General features: G+C 46.7%; 1 protein-coding gene across 1 annotated transcript in view; it reads right to left on the reverse strand.

Moving 5' to 3' along the window:
* The window catches only part of rngtt (RNA guanylyltransferase and 5'-phosphatase), a 519,190-nt gene that overhangs the window by 107,100 nt on the left and 385,073 nt on the right, over positions 1-27,017 (reverse strand). Inside the window, exon 13 of the mRNA XM_038799337.1 lies at positions 7,667-7,767. Within this exon, the coding sequence (XP_038655265.1) occupies positions 7,667-7,767 (101 nt within the window). The remainder of the gene's footprint in view (positions 1-7,666; positions 7,768-27,017) is intronic.

Below are 27,017 nucleotides of genomic sequence, written 5' to 3' on the forward strand. Positions count from 1 at the left end.
TGCGTGGACACGAGCCTGGAGGCGCTGGTAACGGCGCCGTTGCCGCTCCCTCCAACGAGGTATACCACGAGCCCGGTGGTGGCGGCTACCTTCAAAATTTGGGGGCAATGGAGACGGCATAGGGGGGAGGTGGGGGGCTCAATGGAGTCCCCGATACGGGGGAACCACTGGTTTGTTCCAGGGAGCATCGATGGTGGGTTTCTTGGCTGGCATAGGGTAGGTATTAGGAGGTTGAGGGACCTGTTTGTGGATGGGAGGTTTGCGAGCCTGGGTGAGTTAGAGGGGAAGTTTGGACTCCCCCGGGGAACATGTTAAGGTACATGCAGGTTAGGGCGTTTGCCAGGCGGCAGGTGGAGGAGTTCCCTCTGCTGCCCCCACATGGGGTACGGGACAGGGTGCTCTCGGGGGTGTGGGTTGGAGGGGGGAGCTGAAGGGTAAATGGGAAGAGGAGCTGGGTGAGGAGATTGAGGAGTGGACGTGGACGGATGCCTTGGAGAGAGCGAATTCCTCCTCTTCCTGTGCGAGGCTTAGCCTCATACAGTTCAAGGTGCTGCACAGGGCCCACATGACCGGGACGAGGATGAGTAGGTTTTTCGGGGGCGAAGACAGGTGTGCTAGGTGCTCGGGAAGCCCAGCGAACCACGCCCATATGTTCTGGGCATGCCCAGCGCTGGGGGAATTTTGGAAGGTAGCAAGGACGGTGTCGAGGGTGGTAGGATCCAGGGTCGAGCCAGGCTGAGGACCTGCAATTTTTGGGGTTGCAGTGGAGCCGGGAGTGCAGGAGGCGAAAGAGGCTGGTGTTCTGGCCTTTGCGTCCCTAGTAGCCCGGCGGAGGATTTTGCTTCAATGGAAGGACGCGAGGCCCCCAAGCGTGGAGGCCTGGATCAATGATATGGCGGGGCTCATCAAATTGGAGAAGGTGAAATTTGCCCTGAGGGGATCAGTACAAGGGTTCTTTAGGCGGTGGCAGCCTTTCCATGACTTCCTGGCAGAACGGTAGGAAAATAGGCCGGCAGCAGCAGGAACCGGGGGGTGGGGGGGAAGGGAGAAATGTGTATATGTGTTTATTGAATATGCCGGGTGCTTATCTATTTCTTCTTTTTGTAGTTACGGGGGGGGGGGGGGGGGGGGGGGGGGTTGGTTTTGGGGATTATTGTGTTATTTCTGTTTGTTGTTGTTAATACGGTTTTCTTGCTGTTATTTTATGTTTGTGATATGTTTTTGAAAATCTTAATAAAAATTATTTTTAAAAAAAAGAAGTAAACGGTCAGCCTGATTGTAGAAACACATTTTACAGTGGGATAAAATTCCATATTTGTATTCTTGAGCAAAAGTATTTCTTTGTTGCATGTATATTACGGACGCTACATCAATTTTCTTTAATCGGAACAATCTGAAAGGCCCCCGGGTTGGAGAAAGCTGAGCAATTAATTCATTAAGGCCAGATATATAATCATCACTCCATGTTCTATAATACTATCAATACCGTACATGAGAAATCAAAGTTGAGCATTCCTATTGCTGCAGAGAGAATGGATGGGACTCTTCGTTCCTGAGACTAAATGTTGACGCCGATGCAGAATTCGTGTACTTTCACAACTGCAAAACTGCCGCCGAACCTGGACCGATTTCCGCTATTGTTAAGGGACTAGCACCAGCGGCACGTGGCACACAATCGATTCTAATGAGCCAACTGGAAATCGTAGTGGCGCTGCTAAGTGCGACCAAGTCACAGCGGGCTATGGCTGAGTGCATCGGCGGCATTGCCCAGGCGTTAGCTGACATGACGGAAATGCAGAGGGAGGTGGCCCAGTCCCAGAGGGAGATGGCGCAATCACTGGCTGATGTGACACAAACCCAGAAGGTGGTGACACAGACAATGGGTGATGTGGCACAGAGCCAGACAGAGATGGTCCACTCCCTTTGCTCCATGGCCACGAGCATGCAAACCTTGGTTGAAACCAGAATGGGCCTCCAGGACTGGCAGCGCCAGGTGGCGGGGGAACCTCAAGGGATAGCTCCGCTCGCACCCCCATTCCTTGGAGTAGCACGGGGGCCATTGGGCAACCGAGGGAGGAGAGGAGGGGGGGATGGGGCCCGTGCTAGTCACTCCCGCAGGGGAGATGCCGAAACACCGCAGTACCTCTGACCCCCCCCCCCCCCCCCACCGATGCACCACGTGGGCAGCGTGCGGACCATGCAGGCCACGTAGAAGATGGCTGCCAACAGGGACCCAGGTCGCAGGGCGGGAATCACAGCAGGCCGCCAGCACTCCTGTTGTACGTCTGGAACCACCTATACGTAACGCAAGGGCCAGTGGGACCAGAAAGTTAGACACCAGTTAAGTTGTCACGGGTGCAGGGCAGTTTAGGTATTGGGGCTAGGGCATGTATCTGTAAACATTTGTACACATTAAACACCTATTACCACTGTCTCGGTGATCTGTCAGATGGGTGGGCAGGCTAGAGGAGGGGAGATGGGCAGATGTTGTGGGTGGCCTGGGCATTTAGGGCCTCTGTGAATACGCGGATGCACCTGTGCACTGAGAAGTGTGAGATCCCAGACAGGTGCTCACTCGGCACCTGGAAAGATCCCATGGTGTAAAGGTTCAAGACAACCATCACCTTGATAGCCATCGGGAGTGGGTGTCCTCCCCCATACCCCCGCGGTGCAAGATGTGCCTTCATCTGGCAGATAAGTCCCACTGCCTCTCTGCTCAGCTGGACTTTCGACGGCATGACCGGTCCAGCAGGTCCTCGAATAACAGGTACTGCCAGTACGTACAAGGCCTCATGTGGCTTGGCTCCTCCTCGACCTGTTGGCTCTCCATCCAGGGCAGCTGGCAGGCTCCGTTGTCGAAGATTCCTTCTCTTCCTCGAGCAGTTTCAGCTCATACAGCCACAGGGTATCTCCCAGGCCTGTGGCGACGAGCAGGAAGGCTAACATTGCTTGTTGAATTCTAATATCCATTTTCTGCAGGGGGTGAAAGGCTGACATGTTAGCATGGTGCCCCCATGCCCAACCAGGTCCAACGGGCTACAGGATGGCCCCGGTTAGCACTGCGGACTCTGCCCTGGCATGTCCCCGCCCCCCCCACGCCCATCTCCGCACCCCTGGCTCCATCGTTGCCCGGCACAATGGGGGCCTCTGTTCTTGGCGCCTGCCCAATGCCAGAGATACCATCGGCTGGCACTGCCCTTGCTAGGGGTATTCTACGCAGCACCCAACCCATGCCCCTATAGGGAGCTATAGTGGGCATTATCCTGGGTGGGTTGCCGGCTGGTGGCCGAGGGTGGGCGGGGCGCCCATACGGCTGGCATCACTCTGCAGAAACAGGGGTTAAGGTGTGTGGTCAGTGGGGTGCGCAGCAAGATTGCAGGCCACGGTAATGGCAGTCCTGGACTGGACACCGCCTGTTTGTCTCGTCCCCTCCCCCCATCTTGGCCACTCGGCCTGTTCGTCACCCCTCCCCCCCGCCCCGAAAAGCCAGCATCCGGCCAGGCAGCCCACAGTCGCGTCTCTCTGTGTCCTACCTCCTCTCTCTTCCCCATCAGTCATGACTCAGGTTTCACCATTTTAAAAAGCACAAGTGAACTGCGCCGTTGAGAACTCGGTCCATTGGAGGAGGAGAATCACGGAGGCCAGTGAGAATACCGGGTCAGGCCCACTAATGATATAATAACAATAAACTTTATTGTCACAAGTAGGCTTACATTAACACCGCAATTAAATTATTGCGAAAAGCCCCTAGTCGCCACAGTCCAGCGCCTGTTTGGGTACACAGAGGGAGAATTTTGAATGTCCAATTTACCTAACAAGCACGTCTTTTGAGACTTGAGAGGGGAATCCAGAGCACCCGGAGGAAACTCGCAGACACTAGGAGAACGTGCAGACGCCACGCAGACAGTGACCCAAGCCAGGAATCGAACCTGGGACCCTGGAACTGTGAAGCAACTGTGCAGCCCACAGAAATGCAGACGGTGTTTACTGTACGCGTGTTCCAGAACGCAGGCCGCCGTTGTTGGGGTGAGAGAATTGGGATTTGCCGTCAAATTGGCGCCAGCCACGATTTTGCCATCTGAACTTATTCTCTGCCCAATCACATTTCCCGAATTTGCCGTCGGCCAATGGAGAATCCAATATTTTAACTTTATCGATCTTCAATAGGATTATACTTTCATGCACAGAAAAAAATTAATCTGCATTTGTCAGTAAAACTAGATCCTACATTAGTTTTACATGGCACAACTGAATAACATAAGCTGCCATTCATTAATGTAAACCATTACGACCTCATTGGTAAAAATAAAATGTTGATATTCACATATGAATAACAGGCAACAACACATTCCATGGTTGGGATGTGTTACTGCACTGTAACAACTGTGAGTTTCCCCAGTGTTTTTCAAACTTTTTAATCCTAGGACCCACCTTTTGCCAACCGGCCAACTTTTCTGACCAACGCTGGCCGACATTTGTGACTCATGTCATGTTTGCTTACGTTTATGCTACTCCAGAATGCTGACAGCCTCATGGCCTTTTGGTGTGTTTTTAATGTGGAGTCACAGGCAAGATACAGCTGTGTAGTCTTTTCATTTGGAGTCAGTTTAAATTAATAACTGACTCTGGGGTCTTGAACCTCAAAAGGAAGTTTTCATCCACCACTTCTCTTTCAAAATCTGAAACTTCTCCTCTGATTTGCCAGTATTTCTCCACATTTAACACACATGAGCTTTGCATCCATAATTGCACTGGGACAATTGACAAAACCATACCTCATGGAATCATCCTTATACGGCTTTGTTCCTGAATTAAGTTTGTTCTTTGTAGGCTGTTAACCTGAGGCCCTCAAGCTCTGTACAGAGTTAGCACTAGCTCTGCTCTGCCATACCCTCTCTCCTGCGCAGCTCTCTCCAGCAGATTCAGTTGAGAGATCCTGACCACTAGGTACACTGCCTATTTGTGTCTCTGACATATCTTACTTGTAAGAAAATTATTAATCTTCACAGTCGTCTTGCCTTGCTTTCCAGCAGCTAGAAAATGGAAGATGCTATCCACTGTGATTTTGCGCCAATAGCACATAGAGGGTGCTTGATGTCAAGTGTACGGGCAGGACACGTGCTGCTGCCACTTCTGGCCGGAAGACTGCACATTTCCACTTCTCATGTAAAAGGCGGCAGTGGGCTTCATTCTCAATAAAATTGCTGGTAGCGGCCTTTATGCAATTCTCCACCGATTGGGACCACTGCAGGAACACCACGACCGATCGCTCCGCGACCCTCCCAAAACCAGCTCGCAACCCACCCTTGGGTCACGACCCGCACTTGAAAATTGCTGTGTTACCCCATACATACCTCAATGCTGATCAGTGTTTTTTTTTGATGATACATATTCACTTACTTGCACCCTTGACAATTATATCTATCAATACTTTCAAAACAAACTCACAATAATATACAGGGTTACGTTCGATGCAGTGTAGCAGGAAATGCACCCTCCTATATAGTTTTTAAAAACTCCAAATTCCCCAGAGAAAAAATAGTTTGGGCCAAAAACTTATTTTCCTGTTAGTCCTGCACCTCTGCCACAATATTTTTGCTCCCTACCTTCTCATACATTAGAGCATAATTGCCTAGTTTTACTTAAAATACATTTTTTAATACAAACTGATCTCATCCGGCATTGCTCACATATAGACTGGGATTTCCGTACACTCATGATGGTCAGTTGGAAATAAGACCTGTCCCTTTAAGGCCACCGCTCACTTACTCTGTGGGGAAAATAGTTTAAATCAATGAACAGTAAATAGTGGGTGCTTGGAATTCGGAAGATTCTTTCAAATGGCAACAGTCTCCAAATATCGTCTCAAAGTCAGAAAAGAATGGTTGAAAATAAATACATTTTTGTTTGCTTCTTGCAATTTTTATTTTTAAATGAATGTTCAATCAGAAATGTAGCTTCAAATGTAACAGTAATAGTAGTGTTCCTGACCAAACTCAATGCTGAGAAATCAAAATTCAGTCAGAAGGAGGCCTTGTGGCACAGTGGCAGCGTCCCTGCTGCTGAACCAGAAGCTCCGGGTTTGAGTCCAACAGTAGGATGGCTGGCACGTAGGAGCATCCAACACAGTTCAATCTACCCAGCTTTGGAATCCTTCCACCAATTAACCCCAGTCTTCCTCAAAAGGTAAAGTGTAGGTGTGAAGATATACTAAAGAAAAGTTCAATCTTATACAAAATGGATAATTGTTAAATGACTTTCAAACAAGCATTTGGGCGGCACGGTGGCACAGTGGTTAGCATTGCTGCCGATGGCGCTGAGGACCTGGGTTCAATCCCGGCCCCGGGCCGCTGTCCGTGTGGAGTTTGCACATTCTCCCTGTGTCTGCGTGGGTTTCACCCACACAGCCCAAAGATGTTCAGGTTAGGTGGACCGGATACACTAAAATTGCCCCTTGAATGAAAAAATATAATTGGGTACTCTAAATTACAAAAAAAAACATAAACATTTAATAGAGTTGAAGTCCAGTGAAGAGTACTTTTAATAAAAAAAACTAATTCATTTGTAAGGATGACACCAGAATGGAGAGGTTATACTTATCAGGATTAAACAAAGAAGGCTGAGGGTGATCTATTAGAGGTCTTAAAGATTATGAAAGATGTAGTGAAGGCGACTGCACTCAACGCTGGAATAAAAAATATAAGACAAGTCACCATTAGGGAATTCAGTGAAAAATCCTACCCAGAGAGTGGTCAGGCAATGAAATTCACAAGGAGTAACTGATGTTAATAGCCTAGAAGCATTTCAGGGAAGCTAGATAAATATGAGGGAGAAAATAATAGGATGTGTTGATAGTTAGGTGAAGTAACACAGGAGGAGGCTCGTGTGGGTCTTAAATACCAGCATGGAACAGTTGGGTCAAGTAATCTGCTCTGTTCTATAATAATTGTATTTAACAAATAATTATCTTGACTGCATTAAGATATTATTTTATTTAATTAGATTTCATGTAGCAGTCTCTGTGTGTCAGAAGATACAGTGGTACAGTGTGGGTACAATGCCAGTGAGGTGCTGAAGCGTGCTACCAGGATTTGTTTACATTAAAAATTTCCACTCGGTGATTGCATACGCATTTGCAATTGCTAAATGCTGGCATTAAAAACAAGGCCAACATTTTTAACAGAAAATACATGTACGATATTTTAAATACAGTATAAATCAGAAATGTTTAGAAGTACTACAACTGAATACGATTTTTGACATTTTAATGATCCTGTCATTTAAATAATCATCAAAGAATTGAAATTAGGGCATGGGGAAGAGACAAAAGGATGAGAACATAAAATTTAACAATGAACCTAAACAGAAAGTGAAGCCTACAGCATTGTATCTGTGTTGCATTTCCAATCAACATGTACACCTGCACCTTTCAGTTTAATTAATTTGAATATAATTACATAATAGTCCCAGTCTTTCACACGATAGAAACAATTACTTCCCCATTGTGGAGTCACTCCAAATGCAATACTTGAAAACTATGTGCTTATGAATATCCTGAAAAAATAAGTTAGTACAAGCAGACCACTCACAGATTTAAAATACATGTCATCCTTTCAGAAAATCAGAACAAAGTTACTGAAATAAATTTTTGTAGAAATTTGCTCACCCTTCTCCTCCAACTTTAGTTATTTTCAGACGAAAGTCAACAGAATTATGGCTTGGGGGCTTCCACTTTAGTATATCATCACATCGACCAGGCTTGTACTTCTACACAAAATTTTAAAACAAGCACTTGTCAGCATTTATTATTTTGTTGCACATATCAAGAAAACTCAATAGTTAAAACATTGAAGCGGGACATGGGCATCATTTACAAAGAAAATGCAAATGCGCCAAATGTAAAGAATTATAATTAAGAACTGTGGAATAATTGATTCATCAGTAAGACCTCAATCTTTGCTTCACATGGGGGGAGGCAGTTAGCTGGGTAGCTGTTTTGTGAAGAGGAGCGGGTTCACTTCCCATAGCGGCTGAGGTTATTCATAAAGGCCCCGCCTTCCCAAACTTCTTCCTCACGTGAGGGGTGGTAACCCTCTGGTTAAATTAACACCAGTCAGCTCTCTCTCAGAGGGGAGAGCAGCCTGTGGTTTTTGGGACTGTGGCAACATTTCCATTTACTAGGTCTACAATTTGATATTTTGGTCTCCATCCAGGTTCTTGCATCCACTTTTTAGGGAAACTGGACACAATGGCAGAAGTTACTCAAGTAAAAATGCTCCTTCTTTTGTGGTCTTTTCCGGTCATTGTACAATAGTAATCAACGTGTCAGTGATAGAAAACCATACGAATATTGTCCTAATTGAACAAGTTAAATAATTCCCAAAGTGTCAAATTGGAATATGAGCCATTAATGTTGTTCAGAAAACTAGGATCTAACTCGGCCAAATTGCAAATTATAACTTGTTCAATTGAACACATAAACACCTGGTACTTTTAAAGATTAAAACTTTCAATGTATAAAGAAGCAAAGTTCTTTTGAGGGACTTCAATGGTCTGCTTCAGCTGATAATCATTGCTTTAGTTGGCATAAATAAAAATAATCAATTCCAGATGAATATACTAATTTACTGATTTCTGCAAAAGAAGACCACCATAATATCAGTACCAAAGAAGAACAAGGTAGCCTGCCTCAACTTCTACCAACCGGTGGCCCTGACGTCTCTTACCATGAAATGCTTCAAGCGGCTAGTTATGAGATGGATCAACACCAGCCTCCCAGACATTCTTGACCCATTACAGTTTGCCTACCGCAGCAACCGGTCCACAGCAGATCCCATCTCACTGGCCCTACAATCAACTCTCGAACATCTTGACAACAAAGACACCGACGCCAGACTGCTGTTCATGGACAACAGCTTCACCTTCAACACGATTATCCCAACAAGACTAATAACCAAACTCTGCAATCTTGAACTTGACCCCTCCCTGTGCAGCTGGATCCTTGACTTGCTCAGCAACAGACCGCAATCTGTCAGGATAGGAAACAGCACCTCATCTACAATAGTCCTCAACACCAGAGCCCCGCAAGGATGTGTGCTCAACCCTCTACTGTACTCCCCGTACACACACGACTGTGTGGCGAGATTCAACTCCAATTCAATCTATAAGTTTGCAGATGATACGACTGTGGTGGGCCATATCTCAAACAACAACTAATCAGACTACAGAAGGGAGATAAATCACTTGGTTGCATGGTGTACCGAAAACAAGCTCTCAATAAATGCTGGAAAGACCAAGGAACTGAGCAATGACTTCAGGAAGCATAGCATGTCACCCCCACCACCACCTATATCAATGGCTCGATAGCTTTAAGTTCCTGGGGGTCACCATCACCAACAGCCTGTCCTTGTCCACTCCCGCTGATGCAATAGTCAAGAAAGCCCAACATCGTCTCTGCTTCCTACGGAACTTAAAGAAATTCGGCATGTCTGCATCAACTTTCACAAACTTCTACAGAAGTGCCATAGAGAGCATCCTATCCGGCTGCATTACAGCCTGGTATGGCAACTGCTCTGCCCAAGATCGCAAGAAACTACAGAGTGTAGTGAACTCAGCCCAACGCATCACACAAGTTTGCCATCCTCCCATTGATTCTGCACACACCTTCTGCTGCCTCAGAAAGGCAGACAGCATTGTCAAAGAACCCTCACACCAGGCTTTGCCCTCTTTCATACCCAGGAAGATAAAGAAGTCTGAAAACCCGCACATCCAGACATTGGAACAGCTTCTTCCCACAGTTACTGGACTCCTCAAGGAGTCTCCTTTGGACTGATCTGTTCCCTGTAAGAACACTATTCACGATGCCCTATGCTGCTCTTGTTTGGCCTTGTTCCGCACTGTGACCAATCACTATTTATGGGCAGCACGGTAGCGCAAGTGATAGCACTGTGGTTGCACAGCGCCAGGGTCCCAGGTTCGATTCCCTGCTGGGTCACTGTCTGTGAGGGGTCTGCACGTTCTCCCCATCTCTGCGTGGGTTTCCTCCCACAGTCCAATGACGTGCAGGTTAGATGGATTGGCCATGATAAATTGCTCTTAGTGTCCAAAACGGTTAGGAGGGGTTATTGGGTTACGGGGATAGGGTGGAAGTGAGGACTTAAGTGGGTCGGTGCAGACTCGATGGGCCGAATGGCCTCCTTCTGCACTGTATGTTCTATGTTCTATTCGTTGATACACCACTGTCAATGTACTCTGTTGATTATTCTTTTGTCTACTCTGTACGTACTGTGTATGTTCCCTTGGCCGCAGAAAAATACTTTTCACTGTACTTTGGTACATGTGACAATCAATCAATCAATACTATGCTCATTTGAAAAGCATGAAAGCAACAAGAAGCATTTGTTATCAAGGCAATCTGCATACTGGTAAACTCAAGTTTCAACAATATAAGCAATTGCAGCTGAACAAAATTAAAACTGAAACCCCGGAGGGTGTGCAATATAGTAATAAACTATTTTCTTCTCCTCAATTCTTCACAGGAACTTGATTTCATTCAACTATTTAGTGAAGTCACAAGGTCGTATCCCCAAAAGGCAACAGACTGGGTGTTAAAGGTTTGGGTCAAATTTTCCTTCTGCTAATTTCTCAGGCATTACAAGGACCGATATTTCCCTGCCGTTGGGGTCACTGGGCAACCAGACAGACCCCGGCACATTTCTACTGCCAGGACTAAAGAGAGGAATAAGGGAGTGTTGTAGAAAGGATGCAGTTACAGCAAAGGAAGTGGCAAGAAAAGTGCAGAGAACCTCAAGAAGAATGATATTGCAACAGTAATAACCTGTCGAAAATATGGTATCTAAAGATAAATACTCAAGGCCAAATTGGAAGCTATCCTAGGTCCTCTCGTCACTTATGGAAGTCAGGGACATTACCATCTCTACCTTGGGTCTATTACAAACTTCCAAGCAATGTTTCCAAGGAACAGCAATAAGTCTAGGAGATAGGAGTGAAACAGACCAGGATGCCATCCCTGCCTCCCACCAGCAATGATATGCAATGAACGGTATCACTGTAGTCAGCAGCAGTCCCAGTGGGATTGGAAAATTCAGGTCCAGGCATGTAGGCATTGGTAGATCTCAATATTCCTTGCATTTCTCCTGAGTTCCATAGGACATAGTAGCACAGGAAATTCAGATATTTTACAAAGTATTGAAAAACATACGAACATATGAATTATAGAAGATTTTGCCTGTTGAGCCTGCTCTGCCATTCAATAAGATCATGGCTGATATTTTTGTGTTTCTAATTCCACATTCCCGTCTATCCCCATAAACCTTTGATTCCCTTGCCGTACAAAGATCTCTCTGCCTCCGTCTTAAACTTATTCAGTGACCCTGCCTCCACCGCCTTCTGAGGAAAAGGGTTCCAAAGACCCTCCAAGTGAAAACGTTTCTCCTCATCTGTCTCAAACAGTCACCTCTAGTTCTAGATTCTCCCACTAGAGGAAACATCCTATTTACATCCACCTTGTCAAGATCGTTCAGGATCGTATATGTTTCAATCAAGTCACCTCTTACTTTTCTAAACTCCAGCAGATACAAGCCTAGCCTGTCCAACATTTCCTCATAAGACAATATGCTCATTCCACTTATAAATCTAGTAAATGTTTTCTGAACCACCTCCAACATTTACATTTGATTCATTCTGAAAATAAAAAAACATTCTCCCATTGTCACAGAGTAAAACAAAATTGTTCCGCCAAGTAACTGTTTTGCACTTGCCTCTTTTTAAACTTTGGTCTCTTTTCGAGGGGGAACAGGGGCCTTAGGAGAGGTAAAGAAAGAAGATATGAAGGAGGAAGCAAGGAAAGAAGGAGAAGCACTTATAGGAGATTGAAAAAGGGAAGGAAAAGCAGAGAGAGTGGAGAAAGAGAGGGGGAATGCGGCGGGCAGCAATTGAGAACAAATAAAAACAAAGAACAATACAACACAAGATCAGGCCGTCCGGCCCTCCGAGCCTGTGCCGACCTAAACTAAAACCATATGCACTTACGGAGTCCGTATCTTCAATTCCAACCCTATTCATATACCCTTTAAATGCTGCTATCGTACCTGCCCCCACCACCTCCCTAGGCAGCGCGTTCCATATATTTACCACCCTCTGTGTAAAACCCTTGCCTCGCACATCTGTTCTAAACTTTTCCCCACGCACTTTAATCCTATGCCCCCTAGAACTTGACGAGGTACTTGACTTGAGGAGGAAAGAGTTGTGATTGTGAACAGAGAAAGGAAGTAGAAGCAGAATAAAGGTGAAAGAGAGATAATTGAGAGAAGGAGGGATAAATAGAGAGAAAGAACGAGAGAAAAAGTGGAAAGTGCCAGCTCCATCATCCTCGCTTACATGTCTACTGTTGACTAATTTGCACATCAACCATCAAAAGCAGTGAAGGAGCCCTCAGCCCACTTATTAACTATCCAGCTGGAGGACTGGCACTGGGCAAATCTGAATTTAAAAGGGAAGAAGAAATGAATAGAGGAATATAAAAATATAAAAATAGCAATTTAAAATAAGTAGACATTTTTCAAATGTAAAAATCCACCGTACAGAATAAGTATGATTTTTAAATGACAACATCAGTTGCGAAGTGAAAGTCAAAAAAATACAGGCTGAACACATACAGATAAAGACAATTGAGGAGCAATGCTCTTAAGGCTGTCGATTGTACATAGGAAATCATAAAACATTTCAGAAAGTACTGTAAGTAATCCAAGACATGATTCCCTCTACTTCAGAAAATGCAACATTAATATGCAACTTGCAATGGAATGTATCGTAGGGTGGGATTTTTCAGATGGCAGGGTTTGCCACCCTGTCACCCAAAGATATTGGATGCCCTGCAGCCATTTAACATTTGACAGAGCATTAATTGGGCAAGGGCGAGACATTCGCTCCCACCTAATGACAAGGTCCAGCCTTAGAGAGCTGCCAGCTATCTAATTGGCAGGTTTGTGTGGTGGCATCTGCTGGGATTACAGTCAGTCCCCAAAAATGAGATGGCAATGGAGGTCAGACTGAAGATAAGTTCAGGGCATTGACTTGGCTTGGCTGGCAGGCCCCAACGAGAGAGCATGGAGTTTGGGGGGTTGGGTTTGAGAGGCCACCAGATAAGGTTAAAAGGGAGATATGACCTTGATGGGATGGGGATGGGAAATGGGTGTTCCTCTGATTGGCACCAAGGACCCCATGTCCAGCTAAAGCTGATGGGTTACCTATTTGGCATGGGCCTCCACTTGCTGTGGTTCATTGATAGGCAGGCCACCTGATGCATCTGCTATATCTCATAAAATGTAAGGCAGCTTGGGGTGGGTAGGAAAGCAGAGGGCAGGCCACATGCCAACTTCAACTAAGTCAGTTAGAGCCCATAAAATTCGACTTCCGGTGACGGTGATGTGCTGAGCGGACGCTCTCCTCTCAAGCCGAACCAAAAAAGTCACTTTGAGAAGACGTTGGCCTTGAAAACCAACATAAAATAACCCATCGGATGATAAGATGCTGACAAATGGAAGGGGCTAACAAGAGGGCAGAAATGGCAGAAAGGGCCACAATCAGCGGGTCGACAAGCCGGTGGACCCATGAGGCGACAGACGCAAATGGCGTTGTACAGCCTAATGACTTGGAAAGAAAACAGGCATGGTAGCGATGAAGGCGTGAAGGAGGTGGATCGCTGAAAGACAAAGACAGAACTGGAGACATAGTCTTGACTATGTGTGCGCGCGGGACTATACTGCCTCGTTCGAGAACATTAAACATACAGTGCAGAAGGAGGCCATTCGGCCCATTGAGTTTGCACCTACCCACTTAAGCCCTCACTTTCACCCTATCCCCATAACCCAATAACCCCTTCTAACCTTTTCTGGTCACTAAGGGCAATTTATCATGGCCAATCCACCTAACCTGCATGGCTTTGGACTGTGGGAGGTAACCGGAGCACCTGGAGGAAACCCAGGCAGACACAGGGAGAACGTGCAGACTCCGCACAGACAGTGATCCAGCAGGGAATCGAACCTGGGACCTTGGCGCTGTGAAGCCACAGTGCTATCCACTTGTGCTACTGTGCTGCCATAAAGACTTGAGTACAGGAGAGGGCGAGGACAGGGAACGCAGGTAAGGGGGTAGAGAAGAAAAACAGACAGTCAGAAGGCACAGACAAAGGGCTAGACCAGCCCTGTGAGGGGAGCTACTGTACTAGCAGTGAAGGTTAACCCGGGAAGACAGGCAGTAAGGGGGGACCGTGGTTCACCTCTCGGTGGAGAGGGAGCACCTGGCGGGGGAGGGGAGAGGGGGACACAACAGAGCGGCAGGTAGGAGGAACGCAGGGGGGACATGGAGGGGGAGACTCGGGGAGGGGGGCCGTGGGGAGCACAGAACACATAGGGTACATAACGGAAAAAAAGAATTGGCAATTGGATTGGCTTGGGCAGGCAGCGAACAGGCCGAGGAAACAAGATGTTTCCGTAAGCAGCCACTTTGGAGGGCCCCCAAAAAAAGGGAAACCCTTGAGTGTAGGGGCGCACCCACGTGGCGTACACACAGTTGGTGGCTATGTTGGGTGACCCCTGGACAAAGGGAAACCCCAGGGTGCAGGGGCCCAACCTCACAATGAGAATGGTGACCATGGCCATTTTGGACAGCCCCCGAACAAACAGAAACCCCGTACTGCAGTGAGCGTCCACCAGGTAAGTATGGTTGATCCCACAGGAACGTTGGGACAGAAGCCCCTCCAACAGGATTGTCACCTGGAATGGAAGGGGACTTAACGGGCCGGTGAAAAGATCCAGAGCCCGCCCACTTAAGAAGCCGAAAGCCAACATAATCTTCCTGCAGGAGACACACCTGAGGAGAAGGGCAGACTGCTGGTAAGAAAGAGCTGAGTGGGACAGACGTACTATTCGTGCTACATGACGAGGGCTCGGGGAGTAGCCTTACTGATTAGTAAGAGGACGAGGTTCACGGAGACAAGGACGGTCACGTACCAAGGGGACGGTACGTCATGGAGGTGGTATCCTAGACAGGGCACTGGTAGTACTGGTAAATGTGTATTTGCCAAACTGGGATGACAAAGAAGACCATGACTTTATAAAGAAGACCATGGCGGAAGTCCCCGGCATTGACACATACCGACTGATTATGGGGGGCGATTGTGTGCAGGACCCACTGACCGACCGATCAAACCCCAGAACGGGGAAAAAGACAGGCATGGCTAGGGAACTGCAAACATTCATGGAACAAAGGGGGGCTGTGGACTCATGGGAGGTTCCTGCACCCTGGCGAGAGGGAATTCTCGCTCATCTCACCGTCCACATCGATACCCAGATCGACTTCTCTGCAATCAGGAAATCGGCGCTTCTAGGAATAGTAGGAGCAGAATACTCCGTGACAGTCATCACTGACAATGCTCCACATTACATGGATGTGAGGTTGGAGAAGGACCAAGCCCAATGCCCCACACGGAGGTTGGACATCGACATGGAGATAAGGGAGGCAGGTTTTTTACGCAGAAGGTGGCGAATGCCTGGAACGCTCTGCCAGGGGAGGTTGTGGAAGCTAATATATTAACGGCGTTCAAAAGGCATCTTGACAAACACATGAATAGGATGGGTATAAAGGGATATGGCATGAGAAAGTGCTAAGGGTTTTGGCAAAGGTTGGTATCATGATCTGTACAGGCTTGGAGGGCCGAAGGGCCTGTTCCTGTGCTGTGATGTTCTTTGTTCGCTTGGCCAGCAAGGCTTTCAGCCAGGAAACATCACAGGCCATAGGCGACTACGTGACTAACATCCGGAACCGGGAACTCTCACCTTCCACATTCCTGGAGGTTCTGAAGGCCATGATCAGGGGGAAATTATAGCCTACAGAGCAGAAACAGGGAAGAGAGGGTGGCCAGGCAGCAGCTGATTCATGCCATCCTGGAGGTCAAAAAAAGTACTCCCGAGGAGCAGCACGGTGGTGCAGTGGGTTAGTCTTGTTGCCTCACGGCACGGAGGTCCCAGGTTCGATCCCGGCTCTGGGTTACTGTCCGTGTGGAGTTTGCACATTCGCGCCGTGTTTGCATGGGTTTTGCCCCACAACCCAAAGATGTGCAGGGTAGGTGGATTAACCACACTAAATTGCCCCTAAATTGGAAAAGATTAATTGGGTACTCTAAATTTATAGAAAAAAAAAGAAAGTATTCCGAGGCCCCGACAGTACAGCTTCTGTACTGAAAGCAGTGTACCAACTCCGCAGACACGGGGGCACCTTACAATGAGCACGGAGAAAAGGCTGGCCACCTACTGGCTCACCAGCAGCGAAAGAAGGCAGCCACGAGGGAAATAGTGCAGATAAAACACAGAAGAGGCAGACTGGTAATGGAACCAAAAGAGGTCAACCGGGCATTCGAGATCTTCTACCAGGGGCTGTACACCTCCGAACACCCCGACGGGGATGCGGGAATGAAACAATTGCTCGACGGACTGGACATGCCAGTTGTGGGGGGAATTGGAAGCACCAACAGATCTGGGAGAAATCATGGACAGCATCAGCTCCATGCAGGCGGGGAAGGCGCCAGGAACCAATGGGTTTCCAGCGGACTTCTATAAAAATTTTGCGCCGGCCCTGGCCCCACATCTAAGGGACATGTTCGCAGTCTCATTGGCGAGGGGAACCCTGCCTCCTATGCTAACATAGGCCACGATATCGCTGATAACTAAAAAGACAAAGACCCAACAGAATGCGGTTCGTACAGATGCATTTCACTGCTGAATGGGCACGCAAAAATACTCGTGAAGATTCTGCACAAGAGGCTGGAGAACTGTGTACCAGAGGTGGTCACAGAGGACCAGGCAGGTTTTGTCAAGGGTAGGCAGCTCACTGCGAACATCGGGAGACTGATGAATGACCCCCCGGGACAGAACACCAGTCGTGATTTTTACCCTGGATGCTGAAAAGGGCTCGACAGAGTCGAGTGGAAATACCTCCTCGAGGTACTGGAGCGGTTTGGGCTAGGAGCAGGATTCACCTCCTGGGTGAAAATCCTGTACGACCCACCCAAGGCGAGCATTCGAACCAGCATCACCAGCTCAGAATACCTCCAGCTGCACAAGAGGCACAAGGCAGGGATGCCCACTGTCCCTACTCCTGGGTGCCATAGCAATTGAATCCCTGACGATCACTCTGTGAGACACAAAAAGCTGGAAGGGCATCCAAACATCCGAAGGGGAAGCAGAGAACACAGAGTCTTAGTCTGCACGGATGACCTGCTCCTCTATGTCTCGGAACCGTCGGAAGGCCTGAGAACAATCATGTAGCTTCTAAAAGAACCTTATTGGGTTATAAACTTAACCTGGGCAAGAGCGAGGTATTCCCGGTGAACCCAAACTGGGGAGGGGCAGAGTTGGAAGGACTCCCATTCAAATTATCCCAAAACAAATTCCGCTACCTAGGGATCCAAATAACCTGGGCCAAATAATCCGGGACTGGACACAGATCCATAAGTGGAATCTGACCAGCCTGGCGGAGGAAGTCAAAAAGGACCTACAGAGATGGGACACGCTCCCGCTCTCCCTGGCGGGGAGGGTGCAGACGATCAAAATGAACGTACTGCTGAGGATCCTCTTCCTGTTCAGATCGATACCATTCTTCATCCCCAAGGCCTTCTTCCACAACATAGATAAAATGATCATGGCATGTGTGGGAGGGTAAGAATCCAAGAATCCCCAAATCAAAACTGCAGAGGAGAAAAGTCATGGGCTGCCTGACACTGCCAAACTTACAATACTACCACTGGGCAGCTATGGCAGAGAGAGTGATGGGATGGATACAAGAAACCAACACGGAATGGGTACGGATGGAGGAGTCTTTCTGCAAGGGAATGAACCTCCGGACCCTCACTAAGGCAGCGTTCCCACACCCCCCCCAATAAAACACATATCCTACCCAGTGGTGGTAGCTACACTAAGGACAGGGAACCAGATGAGGCAACATTTCAGTCTGACCGGGATGTCCCTCATGTCCCCCTTTTGCGGAAACCATAAGTTCCCAGCAGCCATGCTCAACACTACTTTCAAAAAATGGAGACAGGATGGGGGACGCTAACAGTTAGGGACTTTTACATAGGGGACAGACTAGCGACACTGAGCAAACTGACGAAGGACTTAGAACTACTGACAGGGCAGGAACGAGACACCTCCAGGTAAAGCACTTTCTCTGCAAGGAGACAGTAGGGTACCTCAGAGCCCCGGGAACCACATTACTGACCTGATAAATACGGATAATAAGGAAGGGGTAAACTGCGGGAAAATCTAAGGATAGCTACTGGACAGGGCAGGACTGTCACTGGACAAAGCCAGACGAAAATGGGGAGCTGAACTGGGGACAGATGTGGACTGGGGACTCTGGAGCGAAGCACTGAGCAGGGCCAACTCCACCTCCTCCTGCGCAAGGCTCAGCCTCATGCAGTTCAAGGTGGTGCAGAGTGCACCTAGCCAGAATCTACATGAAGAGATTCTTCCTGGAGGTGGAAGATAAATGTGAACGGTGCCAGAAAGGCGCAGCCAACCACACCCACATGTTCTGGGCTTGTCCCAAACTTGTAGTTCTGGACAATCTTCTTCGAGGCAATGTCCAAGGTTGTCTTTCGGGACTTGAGGGAGGAAACTGGAGCACCTGGAAGAAACCCACACAGACACGGGGAGAACCTGCAGACTCCTCATAAGTCAGTGACGCAAGCAGGGAAACAAACCCGGGTCGCTGGAGCTGTGAAGTAACTGTGCTAACCACTGTGTGACCGTGCATGCCCTCTCTTTGATTTCTTTATTGACTTTGTCCCTTCCTATATTCGCCTAGGCTATCTGCGGTGCTCAGTTCTTTATGCCTATCGCAGGCTTTCTTTTTCTGTTTGATCTTCACCTGTAATCCTCTAGACACCGAGGGGGGGTCTGGATTTGGCCGTTCCACTCTTAGTTTTGCAGGGGACTTGTCTACTTTCGCACCTTTAGGATCTCTCTTTTTAGTGCTTCCCACTGGAATGTGATGAGTACAGAAGTGGATTCACGTGGGAGGTAGAAAGGGCGACACTTCACGGTCAGGTATTCAAGGTCTGGGGAGCAGTGGCTCGCGAGGGGCACCACATCCGAGCACCAGGTGGTGTTGATGAGGAGACAAACACACCCGCCCTTCATCTTGCCCGATGCTATTCTGCGGTCCATCCGGTGGATTGAGATGCCTTCGGGTTGGATGGCGCAATCTGGTGTGGCCGGAGTAAGCCATGTATCGGTGAAGCAGAGCACACAGTAGTTCCTCACTTCTATCTGGGAGGTAAGTCTAGCGTTGAGGTCATCCAGCTTACTCCCAATCCTCGAGCAATGTTGGCCAGTCCACCTCAGCCAAGTCCCTTTCTCATTTCTACAAATCTTGCCTTCCCCAGTTCAAAATTTTTACTCCTGCTTTATCTGTCTTTTTTCATGATAATACTGAATCTTGAATCTAACTGAATTATTAAAGAGTAGCAATAAAAGTTAAAGAAAATCCAAAGATGTTTTACCAATATAAATGGTAAAAAGTTAGTTAAGGAAAAATTGGGATTGATCAGAGTTGAAGAGGGGAACTTGTGAGCAGATGCTGAGGCTGTGGAAAGGTTTTGTTATAACCTGCCCAAATCCTATTATGGGGACAATTGGTTATCCCATGACTCTAGGAGAGAATGAGCTCCACCAATGAGGGGGAGGGGAGCAATCACTAGTAGTTGCAGCTGTATAAATAGAGCTAGTGTAAATAGTACTGGCTAGAGAAGGAAGCAGTAAACTACTGTTGCCATGAACATATTGTAAATAAAGTTAATTTCTGTTTGACTCTACAAACTCGTGCTGGATTCTTTGTGGCCCTCACAAAAGGTTTTAAATTAATATTTTGCCTCCGTGTTTACAAAGGAAATGAATGATGCAGATATAGTTATCCAGGAGGAACATTGCGAGATACTAGATGGGATAATCATAAAGAGAGAGGAAGTACTGGAAGGATTGAAATCCTTGAAAGTTGATAAGTCTCCAGGGCCAGATGGATTGTTTCCAAGGCTACTAAGGGAGGTCGGAAGGAGATAGCAGATGCTCGGAGGATGATTTTGCGTTCCTCACTAGACACAGGAGAGGTACTGGAAGACTGGAGAAATGCAAACGTCGTTCCATTGTTTAAAAAGGGATAAGGAAATTCCGAACAATTATAGGTCTTACATCAGTGGTGGGCAAATTAGTAGAATCAATCCTGAGTGATAGGATTAACTGCCACATACAAATGCATGGGCTAGTCAGGGATAATCAGCATGGAAGGTCTTGCCTCACAAATTTGATTGAATTCTTTGAGGACGTAACAATAAGGGTTGATGAAGGTAGTGCAGTGGATGTGGTGTACATAGATTTTAGCAAGGCATTTAAAAAAATAAAAAAATTTAGAGTACCCAATTCATTTTTCCCAATTAAGGGGCAATTTAGTGCAGCCAATCCACCTATCCTGCACATCTTTGGATTGTGGGGGCGAAACCCACGCAAACACGGGGAGAATGTGCAAACTCCACATGGACAGTGACCCAGAGCCGGGATCAAACCTGGGACCTCGGTGCTGTGAGGCAGCAGCGCTAACTACTGTACCACTGTTCTGCCTTCTTTAGCAAAGCATTTGACAAAGTTCCACATGGCAGATTGGTCAAAAATGTAAAAGCCCATCGAATATTTTGGCAATATGGGAAACTGGATAGAAAGTTAGCTTAATAACAGGAAACAAAGGGTAATAATTAATGGCTGCCCTTGCAATTGGAAAGTTGTTTCAAGTGGTGTTCCGCAAGGCTTAGTGTTGGGACCCTTACTGTTTGTGTTGTATATAAACGATTTGGATGTGAATGTAGGGAGCATGATTGAGAAATTTGCAGATGATAAAGATTTGCCGAGTCATGGACAGTGTAGAGGATAGCAATAACCTCAAATCTATATAGCTGGATTGGTGGAGTGGGTGATACAGTGGCAGATGGAATTTAACACAGAGAAGTACGAGGTCATGCATTTAGGGGGGTCGAACAGTTGTAGGAACTGCACAGTAAATGGGAGTGTACTAAGAGGGGTAGATGAAGTGAGAGATCTTGACGTACAGGTACGCAAGTCCCGAAAGGCAGCAATTAAGGTTGTTAAAAAAGCATATGGAACGCTCTCCTTCTTTGGCAGAGATATAGAATATAAAAGAAAGAATATAATGTTCGAATTGTATAAAACACTGGTGAGGCCACAACTGGAATATCATGTGCAGTTCTGGTCGCCACATTACAGGGAGGACGTTATTGCTCTGGAGAGTGTGAAGAGGAGGATTACAAGAATGTTGCCGTGGCTAGAAAACTGTGGCTACAACGAGATATTGGATAGGTTGGGGTTATTTTCCTTGGAACAAAGAGGCTGAGGGGTGACTTAATTGAGGGGTACAAAATTATAAGAGGAAATGATAGGGTAGAAAATTGTTTCCCCAGTTGAAAATTCTAGAATCAGGGGGCATAGATTCAAGATAAGTGGCAGAAGCTGTAGAGGGGACATGAGAAAGAACTTTTTTTTTAAACGCAGAGGATAGTGGGAGCCTGGAATTTGCTGCCCGAGTTGGTGGTGGAGACAGAGACCTTAAACTCTTTTTAAAAGGCATCTAGATCTGCACCTTCAGTGCTCTAAGCTACAGGGTGCAAGAAGGTGGGATTAGAAAGGGCACCTGGGAGTCCTAGGGCTGGCATGGACAAGATGGGCTGAATAGCCTCCTTCTGTGCTGTAACCTAACCTTTCTATGATTCTAGTTGGCCTTTTAAGTTTACCATAAACATCTATCCTCATCGATGAATTACATGTACTCCTATTATTGATACCAACAAGGTTATTTCTAAATTTTCACCAAATTCAGTGGCTACAGTTGTTCCTTATTCGAGATGAGAACAAGCTTAATGTCTTGAAAACTCATACAAAGTGATGTTGGTTCAAGCAAAGTGAAGTCAGCTGCTTCAGGGCTCAATGCAATTGGTAAAATCACAAGTGTGTGTGGGAGGGGGGGGGGTCATCTGGTCATATATTTGATTTGCTTTGTTTGGCTCCTTGTTCCACCCTGTAACAAATCACCATTTGTCGACGTGCCATTTGTCAATGCTCTCTGTTGATTATTCTTTTTGTGTACTATGTACATACTGTGTACATTCTCTCGGCCGCAGAAAAATACTTTTCACTACACTTCGGTACATGTGACAATAAATCAAATCAAATCAAATCTTGTTTTAAAATGAATGCTAAAGATATGGGTCTACCCAAATTATGTTATTTTTTTTTAAAGTAATTTTATTAAGGTTTTGCAGAATTTTTCCTAATAAACAGTAGTAACAATAAGAACAAAACAAACTAAAGTGAACATTAACATAGAGCAAAAAGAGAATATACAATAACAAGTAAATAGACATCACACCACCCCACACCATCCCAATGAAGCACTCACCACCCCACCCCACCCCCTACGGATTGCTGCTGCTGCTGACATTTTAATTTTCCCTGAGAAAGTCGACGAACGGCTGCCACCTCCGAGAGAACCTAGTGTAGACCCTCTTAAGGCAAACTTTATTTTCTCGAGGCTGAAAAACCCAGCCATGTCGTTAACCCAAGTCTCTACACTCGGGGGCTTCGAGTCCCTCCACATTAATAAAATCCGTCTCCGGGCTACTGGGAGGCAAAGGCTAAGGCGTCGGCCTCTTTCGCCCCCTGAACCCCCGGGTCTTCTGACACTCCAAAGATCGCCATCTCGGCACCACCCGTGTGTTAAGCATCTTGGACATTGCCCTCGCGAACCCTTGCCAGAACTCTCTAAGCTCCGGGCATGCCCAACACATGTGGAAATGGTTTGCAGGGCTGCCCTTGCACCTCATACAACTGTCTTCTACCCCAAACAACTTGCTCATTCTCGCTGCCGTCATGTGTGGCCGGTGGACCACCTTAAATTGAATTCGACTGAGCCTGGCACTTACCCAAATGATGTTATAACACTCCTGGACGCATACCTGTGATCCTTCCACACAATTTTAAGCATTTATTTCTCTATTGGTGACGCTGTTCTCTTATCAATCTAGTTTAACAATTTGTAATGCAGAAATCAGAAAGCCAAACACATGAGTAACAACAAAGTAAAGTATGATCTTCAACAATTTTCATTTCCTGCAACACTAGAAAGATAAAGTGTTGGAAGTGACAAAGTGACTGAATAGGTCTGCTCGATGTCTTTAAACTCATCTGTTCAGCTCGGTACCTATGACAGGTACATCTTTCATTTAGATGGGCAGAATTTTCAGGAGGCCCGAGTAAGTGCATTCATTTACATTTCTTAAGTCTGGCTGAGAACTCTTGAATAATGACTTGACCTCTGATTGCTTTCCACTAATACTCAAAAGCACAATTTCGGGAAAATTGTATTAAATCTCCCTTTCCCTTCCTCCATTCTCACATTTTCGTTTCAAGCTATGTTTTAAAGTACCTTAATTCAGGTCTCTGCATGACGCTCACCACTCACTAAATATAGGGAGATAGGTACTCAGATTTGTGGTATAACTCCTCCGCAACTTATAAATGGAAGATTTGCAAATGCAATTGACCTGCCCTTCCTTTGTACCATCTACAGAGAAAGATCTTTTAACTGTTACTTTCCTGAGTCAGCTTCAGAGCAGGGGCTTGCCAAAACTATTTTTCAAAAGATTTCACCCGAAAAGAAAATTAAATAATTGTTTTGGTGTTGCATTCCGTAGAATTCATAAATCTATTTAGCTTAATATGGTACAATAGGCTTATACATTTTTCATAAAAGGATCTGTATTTGTCCCTTTGTGTAACGGCACATATTTGTCACTACAGAAACACTGCTGCCCTGCTGTGTCAAAGGAGTTGTAAGAGCATATACAAAACAAAATGAGGCTTATTACTACCTATGGCTGTGCTAAACACAGCTTTCTTTGTCTGTTTTTTAAAAAGTCTACTCATTAGCATTTTCGGAACTTATACAGATGCTATTCTTTAAACAGAATTTACCATCCTGTTAGTTTCCTTTCAGGTGCTAGTGACAATATTTGCTATTTTAGGAAACTGCAGAAAAGGAGGGCCATGTCAGTAATTCCTCCCCTTTCCGTTATGATTCAATTATCAGAGCCTTCAAAATAATTTAATGAAAAATAAATCAAATGACACCGAGTGCAAAATTCATTGACCAACATGAATTCAGATATGAAGGTCAACCTACTCAGTGGTTTATTTTTCTGTACATCTCAGAATCCCATTGCGTACCTCAGTTGTACTATCGATCTATTTGAAGTTGCTTTTTAAGAGAGACAACATAAACAGCGTTATTTTGCAGGGACTTAGCCGTATCAAAAAGCTTCAATATATTCCACAACACTATTAAATGTTATGTACAGGTTAGGGCAGTTCCTATGCTGTGTTAATGGGAAACACATTTTTATTGAGTTATAGAATTAGTAATTTTCAGGAAATGGAGGATGTCGAACATATAAACAACTGTAGTTGATAGAACAAAGTACTGGTGTAAAAGGACAATTACAAAGGGTTTGAAACATACATGCACACATCATGTGATGTGTTGAACAATTTTATGAGTGCAAGAAGCAAGGACAGAATCAGACTTGACTGTGATGCTCCCAGTCTATAGCTGAACGATCTGTCAATCTTCTCTATGTCTGTGTTTATACATGAAAAATAACCATTTGGGTGAAACTAAGCAAAAATATGCAGCACAAATTGTTGAGAAAAATCTGTACCTCCACTACCCAGTTGACAGAGTATACACATTCCCAATAACAGGAAAAATAAAATGTGAGCGCCATTTAGAATGAGAAGAGAAAAACAAGGTCATTATGAAAAGCTGCTGAATTTATTCAGTTTTGCTGAATGCTGGTCAATAAGAATACTCTAACCAGCTGATCAAAAACGAATACTTCCCTTTCCACATAAGATATCATGTTACAGAAAAATTAAATTCATTCAGGGCAAATTCAATTTGTTCAATCAAGACACAGCTCTAGATTTGTATTTGTTTTAAACGTTAATATCCAAAAGCAATTTAAGTAGTTGGTGCACACGACAGGAAATAAAATATTTGTTTGTGAAAATTGTTCAAATGTCAACTTTCTTCTCCATCAATTTTTTGTTGCCTGCAGAGGGTGGGTTTCATGGCTCATTTCAAAGCAGCAGGGAGTCAAAATGTCTCTCCTGTCAATCAAGAAAGTGGCTGATCCGTTAAGAAATGTTGCTAGAGGGACTTCCGGTTGCGGCAATGAGTGAGTGAGCCGCACATTTGGGGGCTCTCACTCCGACGGAATTTGAGGACCTGGTTCCCCGGTTTTGCGGAACTGTGGAGCGGTGAAAGGACGGCCACGGAGGTGCGGAGGAGCGAGCAGAGCTGCATGGAACTGCGGGAGGGCAGAAAGCAGCGAAAACGCGAGAGGAAGGGACAAAGGCAAGGTGCAGGGGAAGCTGACCCGGGAGCCAAGGTGGCAGAACTACAGACCTCGGACCCGGCGATCCAGCAAGCGCTGGAAAACATGCTGCAGGTTATTAAAAACAGTTTTGAGTCGTTGAAGCGGGATAACTTGGACCCACTTCAGAAGGCAGTGCATCAGCTGAACCAGAGACTGGATGCCCAGGACGAAGAAGTTAAGGAGCTGGGAGAGGCGGTGGAGGAGCAGGCGCATGCGCAGACAATTGCGGCGCTGGAAGTCGACGGGTTGAAGGAGAGACAGAGAAGACTGCTGGACAGAGTAAAGGAGCTGGAAAATAGAGTCCATAGACAAAATCTGAGGATCATCGGGCTCCCGGAGGGGGCTGAGGGAGCTGATACCACAGCTTATGTGGCGGACCTGTTGATGCAGCTGATGGGGGCTGAAGCCTTTCCGCGACCGCCGGAGCTGGAGGGGGCACACAGAGTACAGCGAGACAGGTGCGTCCGGGGGGTTCCCCCCCCATCCGATGGTGATTAGGTTCCACAGGTTTGTGGAGAAGGAGCGGGTGCTGCGGTGGGCAAAGAGCGCCAAGAGCAGCACGTGGAAAAAGTGTTCTTCGCATCTACCAGGACCTAAGCCAGGAGGTAGCTAGGCGGCGAGCAGCCTTTAAACAAGTTAAGGAAGTGTTATTCAAAAAGCACGTGAAGTTTGGTCTGCTCTTCCCGGCCCGTCTTTGGGTTACGCATCAGGGCCAACACCACTACTTCTCCGAGCCCAAAGAAACGATGGACATCGTGAGGAATCGGGGCTGGTCCCGAAAAAAGGATCCACGGATGCAAGCTAGGGTCCGAGAATTACCGTTTGAAAGGATGCCTACTGTGCGTGGACTGCTGGTCGACTTGTTTACTGTTTTAAAGGTGCCATGTGGTGTATTTTTTGTGGGCAGTTTTTGCCTGGGGGGGGCGGGTGTGCGTGTGTGTGGGGGGGGGGGGGGGGGGGGGGGGGGGGGGGAGGATCTCTCCCCCCACCCCCATATGGTCTTTTTCCTGTTTTTGTTGCTTTTTTTCTCTCTTTTTTTGTTCTCTCTGCTGTGGTGGGTACCTTTCGTTGGGATCTGAGTGCGCTGGAGCCTGTATTGTAACAAAAGGGTGGCCGGTCAGCAATGCGGATTAAAGATGTTGGTGGGGAGAATACAGCCAATGGATGGCAGGGGTGGGGGTTACCGGGGGATGTTGCTGGGGCGTGGGGGGGGGGGGGGGGGGGGGGGGGGGGTGGGTGCTATTCTGCTGACGTGGGTGGGGATCTGAAGTAGGTAATGGAAAGGAGGTCGGGGGTGGAGGTGGCCAAGAGGCAAGCCCCCCCCAACCAGGCTGATCACCTGGAATGTCAGGGGACTAAATGGGCCAGTTAAAAGGGCATGTGTGTTCGCGCATTTGCGGGCTCTGAGGGCGGGCGGAATTATGTTGCAGGAGACACATCTGAA

Source organism: Scyliorhinus canicula, chromosome 6, assembly GCF_902713615.1.
Source record: "Scyliorhinus canicula chromosome 6, sScyCan1.1, whole genome shotgun sequence".
Taxonomy (NCBI): domain Eukaryota; kingdom Metazoa; phylum Chordata; class Chondrichthyes; order Carcharhiniformes; family Scyliorhinidae; genus Scyliorhinus; species Scyliorhinus canicula.